The 14,552-nt window shown below is 33.7% G+C and overlaps 3 protein-coding genes across 3 annotated transcripts; 2 read left to right on the top strand and 1 right to left on the bottom strand.

Moving 5' to 3' along the window:
- Nucleotides 1-910: 910 nt before the first annotated feature.
- Nucleotides 911-3,605, top strand: LOC132618903 (low affinity inorganic phosphate transporter 1-like). The gene is made up of 2 exons (XM_060333898.1): nt 911-1,066; nt 1,883-3,605. The coding sequence occupies exon 2, from the start codon at nt 1,901-1,903 to the stop codon at nt 3,479-3,481; it is 1,581 nt and encodes a 526-aa protein (XP_060189881.1). The 5' UTR covers nt 911-1,066; nt 1,883-1,900; the 3' UTR covers nt 3,482-3,605.
- Nucleotides 3,606-7,577: 3,972 nt separating this feature from the next.
- LOC132619182 (transcription factor MYB4-like) lies at nt 7,578-10,218 on the top strand. The gene is made up of 3 exons (XM_060334137.1): nt 7,578-7,850; nt 8,525-8,654; nt 9,306-10,218. The coding sequence occupies exons 1-3, from the start codon at nt 7,718-7,720 to the stop codon at nt 9,787-9,789; spliced, it is 747 nt and encodes a 248-aa protein (XP_060190120.1). The 5' UTR covers nt 7,578-7,717; the 3' UTR covers nt 9,790-10,218.
- A 652-nt stretch (nt 10,219-10,870) lies between these two features.
- LOC132617757 (11S globulin seed storage protein 1-like) lies at nt 10,871-14,310 on the bottom strand. The gene is made up of 4 exons (XM_060332830.1): nt 13,918-14,310; nt 12,899-13,160; nt 11,864-12,343; nt 10,871-11,402 (listed from the first exon to the last, which is right to left on the bottom strand). Exons 1-4 carry the CDS (start codon nt 14,268-14,270, stop codon nt 11,013-11,015), a joined length of 1,485 nt encoding a protein of 494 aa, XP_060188813.1. The 5' UTR covers nt 14,271-14,310; the 3' UTR covers nt 10,871-11,012.
- Nucleotides 14,311-14,552: the final 242 nt, after the last annotated feature.

Genomic DNA, 14,552 nt, shown 5'->3' with positions numbered 1-14,552 from the left:
GGAGTACTAAAATTATATGACGAAGAATGACACTAAAAGTACAAAGAAAAAGGAGAGAAAAAGTAAAAACGAAATATTAAATTGGATCAATCTCAAAAGTACAAAAGAAAAAGGAGAGAAAAAAACTAGGAGCAACATATTAAATTGTAGGTCACAAGATCCAAAGATTAAGAGCTCGTTTGGATGGACTTAAAAAAAGCAGCTTATAAGCTGGAAACAGCTTATAAGCCAAAAAAAAAAGTTGGCCTAGCCAACTTTTTTTTTTGGCTTATAAGTTATTTTCAGCTTATAAGCTGCTTTAGATAAACTAAGCTAAACGGGCCCAATTAATTTTTTAGACTTATTTTAAGCACAAAATGACTTTAAGTTGGCCAGCCAAACACTCAAAAAAGCTGAAAACAGCTTATAAGCAACTTATAAGTCAATCCAAACAGGCTCTAAAAAGCCAAGTGATGTAGGCCAAGTGAATTAAAGTTTAAGTTGTATATGTTATTAGAGTAAGAAACTTTTACATTGTTCAATTATTTTTAGCTATTATAGCAAATAATTATCTTGTTTTCAAGATTATAAAGCTCATATTTTGAGAAAGTCTGTAGATAGATATCTTTTGGGTAATTTGATAGTGAAGAAAAAAATCACATTGGCGATGTATATAATTTAAACTCAATAAAAATAGGTATATATATATAGCAGTAGTCACCGAATTTTAACATGTTATAGCAAGTTATTTATCATTTTCATCAAACTATTATAGTACAAATTTACTTTAAATTACATAATAAATAATCTGATTATATGAATATTGTTTATATAGTCAACGCAAAGAACTTAAATTCTTACACAAAATGCCAAGGACCAACAACTCTCTCCTCATCTCATTTACTCATATTTTCCTCTTTTTCCACAATTCAGATTTTTACTCTATCTCTAAAAGCTTTATATAATTGTTCAGACTATCTAGTACATGTAACACCAAGTTCTAGTTCACTCTTTTGTTTGATTTCTACATTTTCTAGTCGGTGTCAATTGACTACTCAGTGAAACTTGGTGGAAAAAACCGTTTAAGGTGAGTGTATAGCTTTATCTTTCCTATACTTTCTTTTTCTTGTTTACATTTCTCTTCTTTCTTGTGTGTGTACATGTTTCGATATGGTCATGCATGATTGTTTCAATGGAAAAAATAAAGGTATCGAGTCTTTGATATTTCTATTTCATAGCAAAGGGAAGCTTTAGTGCAACGGGTAGTCTCGTGTGATTAGGAGATCACAAGCATAGATGCGGATTTTTTTATATAGGCGCAAAATCAAGATCTGAAGCTTATGGGTTTTAAGTTCCGGATTTTACGATATAATTTATTTAATTTACTGGGTTCATTATCAATTATATCCCTTTGATTTTTCTGTTCTAGGATAAAAAAAATGGTAGTGCTATTTTTGTTGTTCTTCTGATTGCTGCTATAAGAACTTATTTGTGCTTCCAGTTTGTGTTGTTTGGCTATAGAAAAGAAGCCTATTATTGTACAAAAATATTTGATACAAAGACTTTTATATAAAAATATTTTCAAAACTTATGCTCGTAAACATGTCTTGGTATTTATGTGGCTATATGAACATGTCCCTTAGGTTAAGTGAAAAGTATAAAGTTAAAACGTTTATAGTATAAGTTAAAGTCATAGACTCTATTTTGCTTTCACACTCTTGATGTCAAATTAGTTGCAAAATATGAGTTGGCTTACCTTTGTCTTTTACTAAATTGTCAATATCCATAATCCATCCCATTCTACACAGATGACACTCATAATCATTCAGATTAGCTTCTATTAACTACATTCAAAATATCTTCCAATAATGTTTCCACTACTTTTTTGTTTTATTTTTTGCAGAATTTTGAGTTTTGACTCATGGCTAAAGAGCAATTGGAAGTGCTAAGTGCACTTGATGTAGCAAAAACACAATTGTATCACTTCACTGCAATTGTTGTTGCTGGCATGGGTTTTTTCACTGATGCATATGACCTCTTCTGCATTTCTTTGGTCACGAAATTGCTCGGGCGCATTTACTATCACGTCGAGGGGTCAACAAAGCCCGGGACTCTCCCTCCTAACGTCTCTGCCGCGGTTAATGGTGTCGCGTTTTGTGGGACCCTCGCCGGACAATTGTTCTTCGGGTGGCTTGGTGATAAATTAGGAAGGAAAAAAGTCTATGGAATGACACTTATGATTATGGTCATTTGTTCAATTGCCTCTGGCCTTTCTTTTGGCCATATGCGGAAAAGCGTTATGGCCACGCTTTGTTTCTTCCGGTTTTGGCTCGGGTTTGGGATTGGTGGCGACTACCCTTTGTCTGCCGTTATAATGTCTGAGTACGCCAACAAAAGGACACGTGGCGCGTTTATAGCGGCTGTGTTTGCTATGCAAGGTTTCGGGATCTTGGTTGGCGGGATGGCGGCAATTGTCGTTTCTGCCTCGTTTAAAACAGTGTACCCTGCTCCAGCATATCAGGACAACCCTAGTGCTTCCACTCCCCCCGAGGTTGATCTCGCGTGGCGTGTGATCTTAATGTTTGGCGCTCTGCCAGCTGGACTTACTTATTACTGGCGAATGAAGATGCCTGAAACAGCGCGTTACACGGCCTTAGTGGCCAAGAACGCGAAACAAGCAGCTAGTGACATGTCAAGAGTGCTACAAGTCGAAATAGAAGCCGAGCAAGAAAAAGTTGCGACAGAAAAAGGGAACGATTTCGGGTTGTTCACGATACAATTCCTCCGTCGGCACGGACTTCACTTGCTCGGAACGACTAGCACGTGGTTTTTATTGGACATTGCTTTCTATAGCCAAAATCTTTTCCAAAAAGACATTTTTAGCGCGATTGGATGGATCCCTCCACCCGAGACAATGAACGCGCTCGAAGAAGTTTACAGAATTGCAAGAGCACAAACTCTTATCGCTCTCTGTAGTACCGTCCCAGGGTATTGGTTTACGGTGGCATTCATCGATAAATTAGGGCGATTCACTATCCAATTAATGGGGTTTTTCTTCATGACCGCGTTCATGTTCGCGTTGGCCATTCCTTACAATCACTGGACACACAAGGAAAACAGGATTGGATTTGTTATCATGTATTCCTTAACTTTTTTCTTTGCCAATTTTGGTCCGAACGCGACCACGTTTGTGGTCCCTGCGGAGATTTTCCCCGCGAGGCTACGGTCGACGTGCCACGGGATATCGGCTGCCGCTGGCAAAGCAGGAGCAATAGTTGGTGCATTTGGATTTCTTTATGCTGCACAATCTAATGATCCAAACAAGACTGATTCTGGCTACCCTCCTGGCTTTGGTGTGAGGAATTCTTTGATTGTCTTAGGTTGTATTAATTTTTTTGGGATGTTGTTTACATTGTTGGTACCAGAATCTAAAGGGAAATCATTGGAGGAAATGTCAAAGGAAAATGAGGGAGTAGATGGAAATGATAAAGAAGTCGAATAGTTCGAGTTCAAGTTTGATCAGCCAAAAAGATAGAAATGAGCGACCAACAAAAAATTAAAGAAAGCTTTTAAGCTTTGTAACGGTTTATAATCGTAATAAAAGTTAACATAGTTTTGCTTGTCCATATTAATATTTTCTTTTAAACCACATACTCCCTCTCATTTTAATTTATATGACATTGTTTGACACGGCATACTGTATAAGAATGAAAGAATAATTTGTACAACTTATGGTATTATGTATGTAACAATGTTGTGTGACGGTAAACTTTTAAATTTGTAGTATTAAACATTCCATAATATCTGTATGATTATAAAAGTTTATCTTCAGGATAAACACATCTCCTCATGTGTGGACTTGTTTCTTCTTCTTCTTTTTTTCCAACACAAACACGTAAAACTTTCTCTTTTCTTAAAAAAAAAAATTGGTTGATGATGAAATAGAAACACAGAAAAACAAAAAGGAACACTAGAAATTAATTTTTAAAAAAGGATGTACACAAGCAAACGCACATTCGTGTGCAATTATAAAGCTGTCGCCCCAAAATGTGGACTTTGACTAATTGGGTGAAAGTGCACTTATTGCTGGCACCCTAAAAATCTAAATCCATTTATTTAGCAAAAATAGTCAACGTTTTGACTTGTGCTCGTCATCCTGGTCAATGGCTATTTTTTTTAAAAAAAAAAAAGTTTATTTTAGATTCATTTCACATAAAAGAAAAAAAAAATCAATCAGATAGTCAACTAATGTTCCAAATCATATTGGAAAAAGGTATAAATTTTTCCTTATAGTTTGCCAGAAGTATAACTTTGACCTTATGGTTTGCGAAAGACAAGATCTTGCTATTCAACATTCCTTCTTCCACTTTAACCATGCCACCATGCCATTTAATTATTTCATCTCTCCTTCACCATCAACATATAGCCATAAACCAATAATTGTACCAAATTATTCCACTGTCCCTAGCTCAATCAATTTGCCTTCACAACACTATATCAACACTGGCCCTAGCTATTGCTAAAATTCACCACTCACCATTAGTCATATCTGAAATTTCTTCATGCATCGTCACCCTTACACAAATCATAATTTTCACCATCACTTCTCCATGATATAGTTTTTTAAGATAATTATCACCGACCTTCATCTTCAGAATCACTTCAGAATTTCAAAATCACAACTTTTAATTTACACATAAATGATGAAGCTGACGATGGAAGAGCGAAATGCTTTCTTTTTTTGGCCACAAGACACAATTTTTTTGTGTCGCGAATGAGTTAGAGGGTTTAATATATGGAATAAAGGTGATATTTTGCGTTTGATTTAGATAGTGAAGCTAATAGCTTTCTAGTCGACAAAAATAACGTGAAAGAACCATAGCACTGAGGGGATTTCTGAATATTTTAGTTTTTGTGAAGCTATATTATTTCTATAACAGTATAGTGGTGTTCACGAAAAAACGAAAAATCAAACTAAACCGAAAATTGAATCAAATCGAAGAAAAAAAACATGACATTGTTTGGTTTGATTTGATTTGATTTTGATTTTTAATTTTATAAACCAACAAAATTTGATTTGATTTTTATTTTAAGCAAAAAATAACCGAAATAACCGAACCAAACTGACAATATAAATACTATCTAAAAATTATAGATGTATACTTTTATAGAAAAAATTTGAAATTTTACGATATAATCTTTTGCACTCTTATTCATAATCTATGTGTTTGCCTTTACAATAATCCAATTTTTGTATTTACTTTCTAGTTTGATTTGTTATTTTTTATTTTGATTATTCTAAGAATCTATTTCTTGTTCAAAATAATTTGTTTTTGAAACATTTAATTATTCATCAAGATATCTTGATATGTCACAACTAGATTTTTAATTTACTACACAAAAACAAATTCATTGTAAAAACTTTTTTTTTATGTTCCTTAAAAATGGCTAAATTCTTAGATGATGCATACAAATTTTTGGAGAAAGTACATATATAACTTGATTAAGTTTATATTTCCCTCTTTTCTCAAATAGGAGTAATTGATTGGTAGTGTTATGCTAGAAAATGGTCAAATGTGCTTGGACGTATATTGTCATATATTTAAATAAAAACCGACAAAAACAGAAGCAATGAAAAACCGATATAATTGATTTGATTTGATTCTAACATTTGAAAAACCGACTAAGTTGATTTGGTTATCTTTTAGAAGATAACTGACTCAAACCGAACCATTAACACCCCTAATACTCATGTGGTAAATATCTGTGTCCATATCGGTGAATAGTCGCTAAAAATAGAACACCTGAAAAATTTCATTGAGCTTTGATTTAAATTCAGGGTGCGTTCAATACAGAGGAAAACATTTTTCAGTATTCTTCTATTGGTTAAATTTTTTGAAAAATATTGTTTTTTAGGAAAACACTGGGTATGTTGTTGTATCGTTTTTTAGAATAAGTTCTTTAAAAATGAGGAAGAATAACTTTCTTAATTGAAGTAGAGAAAACAAGTTTTACAAGTAGCATTCCACGTTGATTCTCTCCTCCCCACCTCGAACCCACCTCATCTTTACCCCCACCACCCACGCAATCCCCACCACGGCATCACCCCATCTCCATAGTATTTGTCTAGATTATATATAAATGCTTTTAGAATAATATTTTTTTCCTTACGTACCGAATACAAGAAAATACGTAAGTAACCCACTTTTTTTCCTAGAAAACATTATCCAAAAATATATTTTCCCTCGCACAGAACACACCCTCAAGCTCATTAAAGTTTGATGAATTTTATGAGAGTTGAACTAAACTTCCTTAAAAGGGAACCAACTGGCAATGGGAAACGTGTTGACAATATAGACAGTTGATAAACACTAAGCCACTAAGGCCAACAATTAGGAATCTAAAGGAAAAATATTGTAGGAAAAGGAAAGCAGCCGGGCAAAGAAAGCAAATATTATTCATAGTCTCATTTTATGTGAAAGTATTTAATTGAGTAAGAAATTTAAAAAGTTTTAAAAAATTTTATATGTAAATCAGATATAAAAATTCTAGTAACTTAATCGGTTGACTAATTAAAATTTCACCTGATCGTGGAGAGTTTAATTTCCAACCATATAATCCTCTCTCCCATTTTTTGAAAAAGAACCACTGATAATTATTTTAGACCAAAAATCTGATGGATCAATCTGGTTTCAACCAAGGTCCATCTTTAATTATTTCATTTACGCAACTTGGCAACTTGCCCAACTTTGGATCGATAAATTCAACTTTTCATTTATCTTTAATGAAAAAAAATTATAGTCATACAAAATGTAAGTAGTATATTATAAAGCTCGAGTTCTAAATTTTCAGTTAAAGTGCATAAATAGTACAGTATGACATATGCAAAACGTCAATATAAAGGACATGTCTAGTTTGATTGTCTCTTACAACATTCAGGGGTCGTTCGGTATATAGTCGAATTTATCCCGGGATTATAATTTTGAGACTAATTTATTTCATTTATTGGATTATTTTATACCATTTAAAAGATGGTATAAAATAATTTCAGTATAAGTGGGATAAGAAGGTATAAGCTGGTATATCCCAACACTAATTTTTGTATCATGTTTGATACAAGGTATAAATTTATCCCAGGATAAATTTATACCTTCTATCAAATATGGTATAAAAATTAGTGCTGGGATATCCCAGCTTATACCTTCTACCAAACGACCCCTCATAGTCTTGGTTTTATATGAGTAAAGCATATATTACCTTTTCTTTTTGGGTTTTTGATTCGATATACGGTACTCATTTTAATTATGATCTTAACTAATTTTGATTCGCACAACGTAATATCCAAATGAGAAAGTTTCCCTTCATTGGACGGACCATTTGATTAATTAATTTTTTACTCATTTTGATGGTCCACAGTTCACACACTTGGATATACAATACGCAAATATATTACCTTTTTGGACAGTAAGAAAAAACAAATACCAACTTCGTCGAAATTGCAAGAAAGGGCTCTTTTTAATACAATGCTGACCTTTGACTAACCCTTTATTTCTTTTAAAATATGTTAGTAATATAAATACCCACTCGTTACCTTAATAAACACTTAACCCTTTCTCCATTTCTTTCTTTCAATCGGAACTAAAGAGTGACAGTTCTAATAGTTTTTCACACACAAAAATAGAGAAAACCCAATCTATATATTGATTTAGTTCATAAAAGAGCAACATAAAAAGAAAAAATGGTGAGAGCACCTTGTTGTGAAAAGACGGGATTGAAGAAAGGGCCATGGGATCATGAAGAAGACCAAATTCTCATTTCTTACATTCAAAAAAATGGCCATGGTAATTGGCGCGCGCTTCCTAAACAAGCTGGTAATTACAGTTTATGTGAACGTATTTCCTTTTTAGTGTGTTCTTAAACGTTAAATGCTTTCTAAATTTGGAAATATTTCGACTTGAACTTTTTGTTTTACGATTATAATAATCACACAAACGTTATGTTAGATTTAGGTCGATAGATCATTTAAGAGATCTTTATTCTTTTCTTTTCTTTTTTAAATTCCGTGTCTTATCATACAAGACGACATAGAATGAAATGGAGGGAGTAACTATTTTCTTGGTCATTATATTTAGCAAACTCTTGTGATGAAATTAGTATAAAAATATGGTGGAAGTAGAAGAAAACTAGATGTTTTTAAAGGATTTTGTGTTAAAGGATCAAACCCCAATTTTGATTTATACTTTTCTTGAGATTTCGGAAAATAAAACTCGTTTTGGTGTTTTTTTTTTTTTTCGAAACTCTGTGTCAAGTCAAACAGGGTAACAAGAAACGGCAGGATTGACTATCTAATAGGCTTATTATATTTACCAAATTTTTATGAAGAAATTAATAGAAAAATATGGTGGAAATTGAAGAAAAAAACATGATGTACTAAAAGGATTTTTTTTTAAAAAGGATCAAAAATCCAATTTTGACTTATACTTTTCTTGAGATTTTGGAAAGTACAACTCATTCTGATATTTATTTTGCTCTTTTGGTTATTCAGGACTATTGAGATGTGGAAAAAGTTGCAGACTCAGGTGGATGAATTATTTGAGTCCAGATATAAAGAGGGGAAATTTCACCAAAGAAGAAGAAGATAATATCATCCATTTACATGAAGTTCTTGGCAATAGGTCAGTTTTAGATCAAAATATATTCTCATATCAATTGTATTCTCAAAATCTTTTTTTTCCTTTTTATTTCATTATACGACGGTGTTTGACTGAGCACAAAGTTTAAAAAAGAAAAAGCAATTTCAAAATTTCTAGTCTTAAATATGTCGTAAAATTTATGCTCACTACAGAAGAAAAAAACATGAAATAGCTAAGAAATTCATTATTAATGTTTGCTAAATAATAGGTAGTATCATAATCATTTTTTTTTTTTTGGATAATTTATCACCGTTACACAGGATTAGCGACGAATTTTTATTATTTAACAAAGGAAATTGTCCATCTCTGATTCTTTGTAGTGAGTTTGTTATTAAGGGGTTCGGAATGTGAGGATCATGCACAGACTTTCACATGTCTGTTCTTTATGGCCATATTTTTTTTTATTTGGTTTCTGCAAAGTATTTATTCAAGTAGATGAGAAAAGATTCGATTAGACAAGTTGGTAAATAGAATATTAATTAATTCCATTGGCAAATCTATGCATTAATTGTTATTGAAAATATAAATGCACGTGTGATACGATCCCTCTTTCCATATAGGTTAATGCATTGTTTAATTTACAAAGATTTTGATACCCTTATCCTGATAAAAATTTCTTTATTTTTTTTCTAGATGGTCAGCAATAGCAGCAAGATTACCGGGAAGAACGGATAATGAAATAAAAAATATTTGGCATACTCATTTGAAGAAAAGGCTAACAAGTTATCAACCTCCTCAAAACTCCAAAATACACTCCAAGAAGATTAATGAAATAAATAGTTTCGTGCATGCTCCTAACTCGCCACAAATATCGTCTAGCGAAATGTCAGCCGTGACATCCGATTCATTGTCATCGATCGTTGCCCCGAGCATGACAATCGGTGATCAGAATAAACAAGAAGAAATCGACTCATGGGAGTATTTTAGCAAGATCGACGAGAGTTTCTGGGATGAACTAGCAATGGACAACAACTCGAACTTTGTTCCTACTATGGCTGGTGAAGGATTTCAAAGTTGTGATATGTTTGATGGCACAACAAGATTAGAGGATGATATGGACTTTTTGTTCAACTTTTTCATAAAGGCTGAGGATTTGACAGAATTACCAGAACTTTGAGGGGTCAATTTTGGATTTCATCATAAATTGGGAGTCGACAAGTTTGAAATTTCATTTGTTTTTTCTTGACCAAATAAGGACCACCAAAAATTTGGAGTTAGTGCTTTTCAGCTAGGATATTCTTTTGCTATTTTATTATTGTTTATTACTCTTTGACTTTTGAACTTCTTTGTCTTTAGTTTTAGTATGGAGTTTAATTAAAGTTGATAGTGTTGGATAAAGATAGTGGGAAATACTGTATTGGCATAGGAAAATGCTCATTATACAGACTTGCATATTGAGGGACCATATGTGGGGAAGAAAAAATTGATTAAGTTATATACACAAATTGTGTAAATATTTTTATGGTACCGTTAATGCATAAAACTTAAATTAAAAAATATGATATTTTAGATTAAATGAAAATGTTAGAAGAAGTGTAGTCACCAATCTCATAAATTAGCTTTTATTGTTTTTGAAGTATTATCTTCTTTTGTAACATGCCATCACCCACAAACATAGTAGTTTTTACATAATACTTCCTCTATCTCTTATGTAAATTGTTCAGTGTACGAGGATCAAATTAGTTAGTGTTTTCAATGTGAATTTGGGTATATATGGAGTCTTCAAAGTTCTTAAAATAAAACTTACATTCTTGAAAGTTACACAAAGGGAAAAGGGCAAAAATGCATCTTGCCCTTGAATTACGTGGCTCGTTTGATTGATCACAGAATTTAAAACAAAAACATTCTTTTGAAACTTGTGGTGGTGTATATAGATGAAATTCCGTCACCTTTCAAAAATCTCTAATCAAGTCCCCAAAATGAAAAATCCTCGGAACAACATTTTCCCTTTAATGAGTCTACGTACGCATTCCGAATCCAGATTAATCGGATCATTAAGTACAATCCGGATTAATCGATCATTGAGTATTGAATACCGAGTACAGGATGATTAAAATTCAAATTAGTCTAATCTTTAAGTAACGAATACAGGATAATTTCTTATAGTAGTAATTTGCAAACACAAGAAGTACACACAGTCGACAAAAGTAGAAAAAAATGAAGGGAACAAAAAGGATATGTATTAAAAAGTCAATACGTTTTTGTTCACTCAAAGATGCCTTTTACAAAAGGCATTTTTTATTCCCTCAGCATATAAATCCCAACACTGCACATAGTACAAAAGATAGGATTTTTGAGACATTATTACATTTGATTTTACATAACTTTACACTTCACATTTTAGGCATATTGCCTGCTAGATCTAGCTCCTGGTCCAAAAACAGTAAGCTCATCCCTATTATACTTCAAGCTCCTAGCCTCCTGCCTCGAAATATCGTACGAGTTCATGAGGACTTCCTCGGGCATGGCTCGGATAGCTGACAACCGCCCAGCTAACGGGTTAGTCATGGCGTTGTCGTTGGTCTTGAAGGCGATGTACTCGAGCCCTTCCTCCCCTGCCCTCTTCACAATGGCGAAGTTTTGAGGCACGACGATTAGCTGGCCCCGCCTTACCTCGTCGTTGAACACGGACCTTCCAGCGTTCCCAACCACCTGGATCCGGCCGCTTCCCCTGATGATGTAGATGATTGAGTGGGCATTCGTGTTCCAGTGTGGTGCCACTATAGCATTCTGAAAAATCAAGCAACAAAATGTCACACTTTTGTACTAGTTCCACTTGTCAAGGATATGCATATACTTCAAACTTTAAAGGTAACACTCATATCTAATCATGTTGAAAAAATAATATTGACAGTTACGTGTAGTTATCTCAAGCTAATAATTCATAGTGGAAGTAACGTTTAATTATCTCAAGATACTAATTAAAGTGTAGCTAGTGAGCAATTACGTGTAGTCATCTCGAGCTAATAATTCATAGTGCAAGTAATGTTTAGTTATCTCAAGCTGCTAATTTGTAGCTAATGATGATAATTACGTGTAGTTAACTCAAGCTATTCATAATCGCATGCTTATTCATATTGATTTTATTTCCTGGCAGTATATAAGCTAAACTCATAAATAAAGGGTAAAATGTTAACATAAAAGTCAGTATATAAAAGTTAAACTCTTTAATAGGGACAATAATCACTTACTCTGTAGAGGGTTCCTCTCTCCGCGCTGAGCTGGAGAAAGTTAAGGACCGGGAGAGTATTACCATTGACGGTGTTGATGCGTCCGCCACGTGGATTGTACACGTCAGACCTAGTAGGATGACCAATGTTCTCCCTCAACTTCATTGTGCAAAATGTTTCCTCCAAGCCATTAATAGGCCTTCCTCCTCTTCCATGGAATTCACGTTCTTCTTCTTCTCTAGATTCTTCCGGAAGGAGGAAACGAAGGTTTTCGGCCCGGACGATGATTCCCCTCTCGGGCGCCTGTTCCTGAAGCTTTCGTATCACCTCGGCATCAACGTTGAATGCCTCGGAGAGAAGTTCAGCCTCGAATCCACTTAAAATGTTGCCTCCACTCTCTTGTTGAGAGCCTCTTGTTCCAAATGGGCTGGCTTCCTCTTGTTGTCTTCCTAATATTTGTTGTTGTACTCCACGTTGAGGATTTCCAGCAAGGAAGAATTTCTGAAAAATTGAAAATCAATCACAAAAAAAAAAAAAATTAAGTACCATGATTTTGTTACAGTATTTTGTGTCAAAAAAGTTAAAACATATCATACATAGATGGTTTTCTATTTATAGATTTTATTACTCTATTCATCATAAAAAATGGTCACTTATTCATTTTTTGAAACATCTCTTTATTACTTCCTCTGACCCAATTTACGTGACGATTTTGACTGAACATAGAGTTTAAGAAAGAAAATTTTTTGAAACTTGTAATCTAAAACATGTCATAGACATTTCTGTGGGTTTAAAATCATCATGTTACGGGTAAATTGAGAAATTTAAAGTAACGTTGTTCCTAAATATAAAAGGACACAACGAAAAAGTGGAATGACTCAATTAAATTTAGAGTACTAAAAACAAAAAATTATTGTTCTCAAAAAATTCCTGTAAGTAGTACACCTAAATGGAGCCATTTTAGTTACCCTTTGGTTTTAGCATCAATCCTTACATTATTTTACTTAGAACACAAATTAGTCTCAAAAACATTAATTGAATCAGTAGTTTAATTACCCTGAAGGTGAGATCAAGTTGATTGGCCTGATTAGAAGTGTCAATAAGTGAGACACTAATAATAGGTTCTTCACCATCATTATATGTCCAATGAGTAACTCCGGCAGGCAATGCAAGAATATCACCAGCCCGAAAACGCCTAACTTTCTGGTGACGATCGAGGTGTCTCTGCCCTCTCTCTCCTCTCTCTCCCTGCCTCGATTGTGGCGACTCGGTTTCAAACGTCTCGGCACAACCGGGGAACACAGTTGAATGAACTCCACTTCCTACATTCATAAAAAAAATAAAAGATGCTAACTAAAACCTCCACACATACTACTAGATAAGAGTGTTAGAGCAGCACCAGCGACAGATTCAGAATTTAAATTTAATTTTAATGACTCTGTCGATTCAGAATTTAAATTTAACCATGTTGGTTGTACTTGAATTTAAATGTGACTATTGTTCAAAGTCCGAGGGTCATAATACCTGTACTTTTTAATGTGAATTCGTAAATAGATTTTTCAAAAAATTTAAGATAAAATTTATATATTTGGATGAGTCAAAATACTTAACTTTTTATGTGAATTCAGAAATAAATTCTTCTATTTTTCTGAAATAAATTTTATAGATTTGAATATTAAATTCTAAAAAGTAGAGAAACCCACAAATAATATAATCAATCTTTTTGAAATAATTTTTTTATATTTAAAAACTAAATAAAAAATAAAGAGACACTCAAAAAGAGATTCTTCAAACTTTCTGAAAAAATTTTATATATTTGAAAACTAAATTAAAAACAGAGCAAGTTACAATAATTCATAAGTCAAAAATATTTTTAAAAAATATTTAAGAGAATCTTGGTAAAAGAAAAATTTCTTGGATAGTACTTTTGTCATACCAAATAGAAAAGATATAACCACTCAAATAGACCTACCTGATGTTGTAGGAATATGGATTAGTCGAGCCAATATCAAATAATTAAACAAAAAACAAAATGTGAATTTTGACTAAACATGCAGAGAGAGAGAGTAGAAGACTAGCCTTGAACGATATAGATGAGCTGGGGAGTGTTGCTATAGTAAGGCAACAAAAGCCCGTTGCGCCGGATCTCATGCCTGACGGCTTGAACTCCGGCGCACTCGAACTGTTCTTGGGTCGCGTCCCAGAACTCGGTGACACCGGCCTCTGAATCGAACCTACGGTTCGGTTCCTGAGCATTCAGGCGCTCGATCTGACACTCAGTCTTAGACCTGAGCGCCCGGTGCTGCTGCTGTTGCTGCAGCCTTTGCCATATCTGCTGACGCTCAGCTCCTAAGAGCTGAGCGAAGCTGGCCTGACAAAGAAAGAGGAAACAAAAGGAAAAACAAAGGAGAGAGGATTTTGAAGCCATTTTGTTTTTCTTAAATTTAATTTCTGATGAGAAAATTGAAGAAAAGGAGTAGAAATTTATAGGGAAAGGATTGAAGAAAAATGGTTGACACGTACTTGTTTGCATGGATCAAGGTGTTTGATTGATTTACACATAGGAAGAGCTCTTTTGGTAATGTGGCGAGTGGTTTCTGCATGCATAAGGAGCCACTTCTTTTATGTTTGTATTTGCATGGACTTTGTATTTTTTCACTAGCACACAGTTGTACTTTTAGCCAGGGGGGTGGAGCTGGCCTGTTAGAAA

This window comes from Lycium barbarum, chromosome 11 (genome assembly GCF_019175385.1).
Source record: "Lycium barbarum isolate Lr01 chromosome 11, ASM1917538v2, whole genome shotgun sequence".
Lineage (NCBI taxonomy): Eukaryota > Viridiplantae > Streptophyta > Magnoliopsida > Solanales > Solanaceae > Lycium > Lycium barbarum.
Note: the sequence above shows the minus strand (reverse complement) of the source record. Positions and strands in the feature narration are given on the sequence as shown.

Bases quoted from the DNA above. Each gene is read 5' to 3' on its own strand.
- LOC132618903 (XM_060333898.1), top strand. From the start codon at position 1,901: ATGGCTAAAGAGCAATTGGAAGTGCTAAGTGCACTTGATGTAGCAAAA.
- LOC132619182 (XM_060334137.1), top strand. From the start codon at position 7,718: ATGGTGAGAGCACCTTGTTGTGAAAAGACGGGATTGAAGAAAGGGCCA. The intron at 7,851-8,524 runs GTAATTACAGTT...TTGGTTATTCAG, and splicing joins CGCGCTTCCTAAACAAGCTG to GACTATTGAGATGTGGAAAA. The intron at 8,655-9,305 runs GTCAGTTTTAGA...TTTTTTTTCTAG, and splicing joins CATGAAGTTCTTGGCAATAG to ATGGTCAGCAATAGCAGCAA.
- LOC132617757 (XM_060332830.1), bottom strand. From the start codon at position 14,270: ATGGCTTCAAAATCCTCTCTCCTTTGTTTTTCCTTTTGTTTCCTCTTT. The intron at 13,161-13,917 runs GTCTTCTACTCT...GAATGTAGGAAG, and splicing joins ATCTATATCGTTCAAGGCTA to TGGAGTTCATTCAACTGTGT. The intron at 12,344-12,898 runs GTAATTAAACTA...TCAATTTTTCAG, and splicing joins AACTTGATCTCACCTTCAGG to AAATTCTTCCTTGCTGGAAA.